Source organism: Aristolochia californica, unplaced genomic scaffold, assembly GCF_029961685.1.
Source record: "Aristolochia californica isolate CCGP_79_NKW_82.1479 unplaced genomic scaffold, dmAriCali1.0.hap1 SCAF_10, whole genome shotgun sequence".
In the NCBI taxonomy this organism is placed as follows: Eukaryota; Viridiplantae; Streptophyta; class Magnoliopsida; order Piperales; family Aristolochiaceae; genus Aristolochia; species Aristolochia californica.
The window spans coordinates 22,068,681-22,078,734 of record NW_027181771.1 but is presented as its reverse complement, the minus strand read 5'-3'; the positions used below and the strand labels follow the sequence as shown (position 1 = coordinate 22,078,734).

The 10,054-nt window shown below is 38.9% G+C and overlaps 1 protein-coding gene across 1 annotated transcript; it reads right to left on the bottom strand.

Moving 5' to 3' along the window:
* Nucleotides 1-415: 415 nt before the first annotated feature.
* On the bottom strand, nucleotides 416-892 carry LOC137942902 (uncharacterized protein At2g29880-like). Its single transcript, XM_068788625.1, has 2 exons — nucleotides 794-892; nucleotides 416-709 (listed from the first exon to the last, which is right to left on the bottom strand). The coding sequence occupies exons 1-2, from the start codon at nucleotides 890-892 to the stop codon at nucleotides 416-418; spliced, it is 393 nt and encodes a 130-aa protein (XP_068644726.1).
* Nucleotides 893-10,054: the final 9,162 nt, after the last annotated feature.

Genomic DNA, 10,054 nt, shown 5'->3' with positions numbered 1-10,054 from the left:
CCATAAGTAATTTAATGTAACTAGACATTGAATAATGAAAACATGGTTCAAACACATTTATAATTGACCAGAAATACTCAATAATCAACTCATTAATACAAAACCAAATGTGTCTCGTAAATATAGGTTAAAACTGTCAACATTTGTATAAGTCTATTACATTGCATTGAATTTAGCCATCAACCATTTATACTGATCTTCTGGTTTCATCTTCATAAACATATCCATCCTTCTTAGCTTTGGTGTCGAGCAACTCCATGGCATAATATTTGACTTCTGTGGGCAAGTTAGGTAATGCCTCGAGTGCTTCGAACCATGGAGGTTCTACAGGGGGAGTAAAAATGTCTCTAAGGGTTGATGACATATTATTAATAGCCTCAACGATCATGTTAGCATTTTCAACTAATGGTTCGGATCACTTCCTACGCCGAGTAGAAGGAGTTTTATCCCCATCATTGCTTGGTGTTTTGCTTTTAAGAGGAGCATCACTTGGAGACTCTATAGTGTTGGGTGCTGGGATCTCCCTAACTGCATCTTCTTCATCAATGTCATCAATCATTGTCCCTTCTACAAAAGTCGAAAGGCTATCATCTGACTCCACGCTTGTGTGACTCGTTTTACCCGCGGTCATAGTGTTTCCAACCACAATAGCCAATTTTTCATAGAGCGGGCAACTTTCCCGCCTATACTTGTCGGCTTCTCTATGTGTCTACATGAAAAGTTATCATTTAAAATACTCAAAAGCATGATTAATAAAACAAGAAACATAACATTCTATGTTACAATTACAAACCATTATGTTGTCTTGCCACACTATCTTACTAGCAGTGACTTTCTGGGTTGTTGGATCCCACCCAAAGCCGCTAGTGTTTAGACATGTACTCACAACCATATACATTCTTTTCCAAGTCTTCACGCGGTTTTTCAACTGTTCTACTATTTTTTGGTTCGCTGCGTCCATATTGAACATACTGACACAATCGTTGAAAACTTCGTGTTTCCAAACTCCATTGGGTAATTTGTTACCCATATGGACTTGCTCAATGAGCAAATCAAATATTTTACAGTGTTCGTCAGACGTCCATGTGTCGTATGACCTCTTTGTAGTGCTATCCATAATGTCTTTACCTTTCTTCCTTTCAACCATCTAAAACTCATAATAAGTAGACAATGAAACATAGAGCTTACAAAAGAACTAGAAACTTCACACATTAGTAACAATTTCCGTTACCTTGTTATTTTTATTTCCCAATGTCCAAACTCCCCAAGGACAAACAAAGTCCATGTGGGAATGAAGTCACAAGCAAACAGTTCATATACAAAGTTAAAACCTTCATACATAAAAGGATAAAAAATTTACCAAAAGAGCATTACTGATTCACACAACATAGTTGTTGAAGCCATATGTCCTTAATAAGCCATTTTTTCCTTTTTAATATAATTGGTGATATGAACTCACACTAGTTGCCAAGGTCAACAAATTTCTACTTTCCTAGTGGAATTAATTGACTAGATAGACTGGTTTGTGCGCTTATTAATTTATTTTTTCTGAATAAATTTTAACATGAGTTAGCAAGCAATATGTGTTTAAAAAAAAGTCTTGTCCAATGGGGACCTTAGGAAGATATACATCTATGGCTCGAGGATTGAATTTATTCTAATGGGGACCTAATTTATGAACAAATCCAAAAATCCAATTGATAACTTCGTTTATTATCACGTGGCTTTGCATCAACATCTACTCCCTCTCCTTTTTTGTCCAAAATAGGAACTGAAAAACAATGTTTGAACTCGAACAATGAGAAAAATGAGCAAAGCGCCCCTCTTCTAGCCCCATGTTTTTTTCTTGCCTCTCAACTCCTGTGGGGAATCATATTATTAATTATATGATCTTCCTCTGATGCTCAAACACGAAACTTTTCTAAATGCAGAGCATGACATTGTTAACCAACACGAAATATTTCTGATTTGAGATGTTTGAGAGAAAACTCCAATACTTCAAGATAAACAAAGAAAAAAGAAAAAAAAAACAGAAAAAGCAGATGCAAAAACCTTCATAAATACCTTGAATTGAGCCAGAGAGGTTGCAAAGAGGGGAGACTGGTTCGACGAAGGTCGTCGGTGCTGGGGACGACGAGAGGAAGAGAATAAAGCCCCGGGGAGAGGTCGCAGAGGGGACGATTGAAGTCGTTGACGGTCGCGAGCGAGGAAGGAGTTGGAGATGTTACAGAGAGAGGGGAGAGCTCTCGCCGAAGGTCGTCGGAGCTGGGGACGGCGAGAGGAGCTCCAGAGATAAGGTCATAGGGCGATTGAAATCGCCGAAGACAAGAAACAAAGGAGAAATTTTGTTTTCTCCTAAACCCTCGTTCGACAGACGCTCCTCCCCAACAACGAGATGTATTTGAGTGATGGTAAGTGAAATCTGAGCTTGAACCCTCGGATTTCACTTACCATCTTTTTAAGCCTAAAACGGGGGAAAACAAAATACAACGGTATTTCCCTTTCCCCCGTCACTTACTGAGAGCACTATCGGGTTTCGGCCCACTTTCCCCAATGTAAGTGAAATACACTTCACTTATTGAGCGCACTAGCAGGCGCCTATTTTTGCGAATCAACCACTTTCCTTCGATTTTCGACATTTAGGAGTCGATTCCTTCCATTGGGCTTAGATTTCCCATCTTCTAGCTCCCTGCATCCCATGCTCAAGAAGAAGCACTGTTGTCGTCGCAGGCAGATCGCGGCTCCTGTAGGGACCCACCGAAAAAAGAGAACGTTCTTCATCAACTCCGCCAGACTTCCTCTATCACGCTTCTCATTTTTTCAACTGGGTCTGTTTCAAAGCCAAGAAAAGCAAAGAAAAGGAACAAAACGATTAATAAATTTTTATATTAAATTTTTAAGTAGTAAATCATTTTGAGACTAAATCATTTTTAAGTAGTATAACATATTTGCTTATGTTATTTTTAACTTTTTTATTTATTTTTAATAATTTATTTTAGTCACACGTAATTAGTATATTAATTTATAATAAATTATAATCATTAATTGGTTTAACTATACAATTGCTATAATTAATTAAACCATTAGGTTTATTTATTATATTCTCTTATGTTATTTTAATTTTTTTATTAATTTTTAATAATTGATAATTTATTCTAGTCACACGTAATTATTTTTTTAATTTATAATAAACAATAATCATTAAGTAATATAATATAGTTTTTCATTAATTAGGATATTAATATATTCTAACACTACACGTTAAATCACTTATAAGTGTAGTAATCATGTTTATTTTGGTTAATCATATTTAAGTATATGCTTAGGTATTTGTTCTATTTAAGTATATTATAAAAGATTACTCTTTCTCTTCTTTATATCATACTTTTCATTTGGGGGCACTAACACTAGAATCTGTTTTCCCCCACTTGAACTCGTCTACACTAACACCCAAACATGAGTTGAAGTTAAATCAATTTATTTCAATTCAATTCAATTCTTTACTTCAATTCAAGTTCATTGTCGACTCCCCCCCCCCCCCCCCCCCCCCCCAATAGCTCACACACTTAAATTTGGTGATGGGGGAGATGAGGGACATAATGGATCAACAAAAAGTCATGATTAGAAATATGCAAGTGGGGCGAGAATGGGGGAGGCATGAGCGTTGATATGAGTATGAGTACGTAGAGGATGATGCAAAAGATGAGGACATCATCCGAAATGGAAATGAGCAGGCCTAGAGGAGGTAGGCGTGGAAGGGCACCTGTGAGAAATCCTAGGGTTCGAGATGGGTAGACAGGAGCCTTGGGAACATTAAAATAACCATACCCTCTTTCCAAGGTAGAAGGTGAAGTTGGTGGTAATTGAATTCACTGATTATGCCATTAATTGGTGGGATCATGTAAGAGGAGAAACCATGAGAGACTTGTAGAGACATGGGGTTGAAAGCTCTCATGAGGCAAAGATTTATACCTAGCCACTATTATAGAGACCTCTACCAAAACTTAGGGGGGATTAGTCAACAAAATAGATTTTTTAAGTTCATGTTCATCTCCAACATGAAGATCATGTCAGTCATCTACATGATCTTCATCTTCGCACTAGGTGTTAGTGTTGACGACTTCATGTGCACTGAAAAACAGTTTCCAGTGTTAGTGCCCTAACATGAGAAAAACATAAAAAACACGAGAATGCCTACCCCAAATTAAGTAAAACAACCATTATTACTACACGAATAAGTTATTTAATGTATAATTAAATATATTAATATATTTATTAATTACATTAGATATTTTATTATGCATTAATATGGTAATTACGTGAGCCAATAAAATACGCACATGATTAATTACAAGTAATAAATAAATAAAATTATAAATTATTTTTTAATAACATAAGATATGTTTTAATATTAAAAACCACTAATTTAATACAATAATAAAAAATTAATATAATAAATAAATTTATATATTTATCAATAACATAATATATTTTATGTATTTCTAATTAATAATATATTGTCACAAAATTTAAAACCAGTGGTTTAATTAATTATAGCAATGGGATAATTAAACCAAAATAATTTATCAAATATTTATTTTAATAATATTTTAATTATGACTATTAAATCACTATTTTAATATAGTAATTATAAATTAAATATATTAAATAAATAAAAAATAATTATTTTATAAATAAAATTATAAATTAGTGATTTTTATGACGATAGTTTAATTTTTCCTAACTTAGGAAAAACTAAACCATCGTCTTGCGCATCGTCTTCCTCAGTGGCGAGCCAACGGGCAATGGCGACGGTGACGGGCCAGTGGGCAACGCCAACATATGCTCAGCCTCCCGTGCTCTGCAAGAGGCTTTAAAACAGATGTTCGGCCTCCTGTGCTCTACGACAAAGGTTAAGAGGGAGAGGAGAGGGAGGAAGGCCGACCGAGGGGGTAGTGAAGCCGTCGCCGAGGGAGGAAGGCCTCCCTCTCCTCTCCCTCTCGACCTCCATCGCAGAGCCTCTCGACCTCCCGTACTCTGCGACGGAGCTCGAGAGAGAGAGGCCGCTGTGACGGAGGTCAAGAGGGAGAGGCCGTAGAGAGGGAGACCGGAGTGAGATGTCGAAGCCGAGAGAGGGAGTAGAGAGATGGATGTCGAAGCCGAGAGAAGGGGTGCGGGAACGAAATGAGAGGGGCACGCTCGTTTCATGTACATGAATGCCAAAATTGGGTGGAAAGGACTTACCGTTGTTTACGCTTTGGACATGATCTCCTGAGTCATGTTAGTTATGTACATGACTTGAAGTCCGGCTCTCAACTAACGACCTCAGGACATGAACTAAGTAATGCGACTGAAGTTCATATCCTGAGTCAAGTTGACTAACCCCCCCTTACAAACCCTTACGCAAGGGACTAGGAGTGTAGATGATTACCACAAAGAGATGGAGGTGGTTATGATTCGTGCTAATGTAGAGGAAGACCGGGAGGCCACAATGGCTAGATTCTTAAGTAGCTTGAACAGAGACATAGCCAATGTAGTTGAGTTACAACATTATGTGGAGATCGAAGACATGGTGCACATGTGTTAAGCACCTAGCCAATACTATCCAAAAGACCGGCTTGATAGGAAGCGAAAAGCCAAGTATTCAACTCAGGACCATAACATCACACCCACCTTCACGTGTCGACGGCCCACTTGCGATGGCCCACTCTAGCGATACTGGCCCAACCCACCTTTTGTGACCTTACCAGTAATTTTAATCCAGCCTCTAGGTCGTCCCCTTCGTTAAGTTTGCTTGCGCCGGGATTCGTACTCGCAACGTGGGCGCCCGCTCTGATACCTAATGTTAAGCACCTAGCTAATACTACCCAAAAGACCAGCCTGATAGGTAGCGGAAACCAAAGTTCTCAACCCAGGACCATAACAACATAGCTATGAAGGTGGAGAGGCAGTTGAAGAGAAAAGGAACAAAGAGGTATACAACAGCTCCTAGTACTCCTTGGAAACAAAATTGGGATAACACAGATAGGGCTGCTATAAAAGGGAAGCCCAAACTACCTACAAGAAAGGATGAGGGAACTAGTAAGAGCAAACCCCAAGGTCGATTTCCAACTCTTGAGGAGTAGAGATATTAAATGTTTTAAATGTTTGGGTTCAAGGCACATCGCACCCCAATGCCCAAACAAGCGGGCGATGGTTATGCGTGACAATGGGGAGGTGTCATCAGAGAGTGAGGATGATGTTGGTGAGGAGCCCACCTTGATTGATACTAGTGAGGATGATGATGAAGTGGAGTATCCATTGAAGGTGAGTCAATTGTTACCAGGCGTGACCTCAACACGCACATTAAGGTTGATGACTCAAAACACCATAGAGAGAACATACTTTGTACCAGATGTTTTGTGAGTCACAAGGTGTGTAGTATGATTATAGATGGGGGGAGTTGCGCCAATGTGGCTAGTACCTCTCTTGTTGAGAAGCTAAGATTACCTTTATTGAAGCACCTTAGACCTTATAAATTGCAGTGGTTGAATTATTGTGGGGAGGTCAAGATCACTAAACAGGTTTTGGTAGCCTTTACCATTGGTCGGTATAGTGATGAGGTGCTTTGTGATGTAGTCCCTATGCATGCTGGCCATATTCTGTTGTGGAGGTCGTGGTTGTATGATAGTAAGGTGGCTCATGACAGATTTAAGAATCGGTAGAACTTTATAAAGGATGGAAAAACAATCAAGCTTGCCCCTTTGACCCCTAAACAGGTCTATGAGGACCAATTAAATCTGAAAACCAAGATTAAGCAAACTCGAAAGGGAACGGTTGAAGAATGAGAAGACCAACCAGGAGAAGAGAAAAATAGAGAGGTGGTTGAGAATGTAGAAAGGAGAATGGAGCCATGAGAGAAAAGCGGGAGAGCCCCTACAATGGGAAAGGAGAAGACAAAGTTGAGTCTTTACGCAAGGGAGAGTGAGGTTAAGAAGGCTTTCTTCGTAGATCAGACTACGATTCTTCTTGTTTACAAAGAATCTTATCTTAATATTGATGAAACTAACCCACCTCTTCCTAGTGTGGTTGTTTCCTTGTTGCATGAATTCAAAGATATATTCCCGAAAGAGATGCCAAGTGGTTTACCGCCCCTTAGAGGCATTGAGCACCAGATTGATATTATACTCGGGGCTGTTATTCGAAACCGACCAGCCTATAGGAGTAATCCGGAGGAAACAAAGGAGCTCCAGAGGCAAGATGAAGATTTTATGAGTAAGGGGTACATGAGAGAGAGCATGAGTCCATGTGCAGAACCAGTGCTATTAATGCCCAAGAAGGATGGGACTTGGAGAATGTGTCGATTGCCGAGTGATCAACAATATCACTATAAAGTATCATCACCCTATTCCTCGATTAGATTGTATGCTCGATAAATTGCATGGCTCGTGTATCTTCAGTAAATAGATCTTAAGAGTGAATACCACCAAATTAGAATGAAAGGAGGTGGTGAATGGAAAACTGCCTTCAAGACCAAATATGGTCTCTATGAATGGCTAATTATGCCATTTGGACTTACAAATGCACCTACTACTTTCATGAGATTAATGAACGTTCAAAGGCAAATTTATAGTTGTGTACTTTCAAGATATTCTAGTATACAGTCAAGACCTAGATGAGCATATTGGGCATTTGAGGTGTGTGTTTGATGCGTTGCGTTGTGAAACATTGTATGCAAATCTTAAGAAATGTACCTTTAACATGGAAAAAGTTATTTTTCTTGGTTATGTTGTGAGTAAAAAAGGTATAGAGGTTGATGAGGAGAAGGTCATGACCATCAAGGATTGGCCGACGCCTATGGACGTCACTAAGGTAAGAATTTTTCGTGGGTTGGCTAGCTTCTATAGGCGTTTTGTTAAGGATTTTAGCACCCTTGATGCACCACTCACTGAAATAATTAAAAAGAATGTTGGGTTTCGTTGGGGCATTGAACAAGCAAATGCATTCGCTACTATTAAAGAACGGTTATGTTCTGCACCTGTGTTAGCCTTACCTGACTTTAACAAAAAAATTGAGATTGAATGTGACGCCTCAGAAATAGGGATTGGAGCCATGTTGTTGCAGGATAGGTGTCCCTTAGCCTACTTAAGTGAGAAACTAAGTGGGGGCGACCCTGAATTATCCCACTTATGACAAAGAAATTTATGCCATTGTTCGCGCTCTAGAGACATGGTAGCACTATCTTTGGCCTAAGGAGTTTGTAATCCGCATCGATCATGAATCATTGAAGCATTTCAAAGGTCAAGGTAAATTAAATAAGAGGCATGCTAGATGGATGGAATACATTGATCCTTCCCTTATGTCATCCACTACAAGCAAGGTAAGGAGAACATTGTTGTCAATGCTCTATCATGAAGGTATCTGCTCACTTCTATGACTGCTAAAATGCTCAGTTTTGAATTTGTCAAATATGTGTATGCCAGTGACGCTGATTTTTCTGATGTGTATATGGCGTGTGAGAAAGCGGCATTTGATACGTTTTACAAATGTGATGGTTTTCTATTTAAAGGAAGTAATTTGTGTGTGCCAAGTTGTTCCATGCATGAGTTGTTAGTGCGTGAGGCACATGGTGGTGGCTTTATGGGACATTTTGGTGTCAAAAAGACCTTGGAAATCTTATATGAACATTTTTTTTGCCTAGGATGAGACTAGTTGCATATGTAGTGCATTACATGTAAGTAGGCCAAATCTAAGGTCTTACCACATGGGTTGTATACACCCTTGCCCGTCCCTAGTGAGCCATGGGTAGACATATATATGGATTTTGTTTTGGGGCTACCTAGGACAAAGAAGGGAAGAGATTCTATTTTTGTGGTGGTGGACAAATTCAGTAAAATGGCCCATTTCATTCCAAGCCATAAAACAGATGATGCCACACACATAGTTGATTCGTTCTTCAAGGAAATAGTGCGACTTCATGTTAAATTTCTTAGCTACTTTTGGAAAGTTTTGTGGGGGAAATTGGGTACTAAACTTTTATTTTCCACTACTTGTCATCCATAGACTGATGGACTGAAATAGTCAATAGGACCCTAACCCAACTCTTATGTACTATTATTCAAAAGAATTTAAAAACTTGGGAGGACTATTTACCATTTATAGAGTTTGCATATAATAGGACCATGCATACTACTACTTATTCTCCCTTTGAAATTGTTTATGGTTTTAACCCACTTACTCCTTTAGATCTGATGCCTTTACCTATTGATGAAAGTAGTTTGGATGGGCACAGGAAGGCTGAACTAGTGAAATCAATTCATGAACGAGTCCACCTTCAGATTGCGTAGAAGAATGAAAAGTTTGCTTCCCAAGCCAATAAAAGGCACCGACATGTCATCTTTGAACCAAGAGATTGGGTTTGGGTTCACTTGTGCAAGGAGAGATTTCCAGCCCATAGACAGACAAAGTTGCATCCTCAGGGAGATGGACCTTTCCAAATCCTTGAGAAAATTAATGATAACATTTTTAAAGTGGACCTTCCAGGTGAGTATAATGTATCTGCTACTTTCAATGTTTCTGATCTTTCTTCCTTTGATGTAGGTTACGATTTGAGGTCAAATCCTTTTAAAGAGAGGGGGAATGATGGGCACCATGGTGGACCTGGTCTTGAAAATCCCTTACTAGTTCCAAATGGGCCGATCACAAGGTCTAGACCCAAGAAGATCAAGGAAGCATGTAAAAATTGAAACTGGCTTTTGGTGGCTGAAGCAGAGTATTATGGACTCCATAGCATTAAGAGTAGCGAACCGGAGAAGAGGATAGAACTTTTATTTCAGTATCTTAGGGGTTTAATTGTAATTTGAAGTTCAATAAGGGTCTAATTTTAATTATGGAACCTTTGACGTTTTCCCTAATCTATTTAGGACGTCAAGTGAATGAAGAAAGACAAGCATTTGTCAATTAGTATAGACGAGATCAGGTACTCTCTCAAAAGACGCCTAAGGGTGGAGCTCCTTCAAAAGCTCATGTTCCTTCATCATTGGGCGTTCTAAAACCCCCAAAGCCTTCCCTTCTT

Coding starts and splice junctions, on each gene's coding strand:
- LOC137942902 (XM_068788625.1), bottom strand. CDS start 892: ATGGTTGTGAGTACATGTCTAAACACTAGCGGCTTTGGGTGGGATCCA. Junction 710..793: donor TGTGGCAAGACAACATAATG/GTTTGTAATTGT, acceptor CTTTTCATGTAG/ACACATAGAGAAGCCGACAA.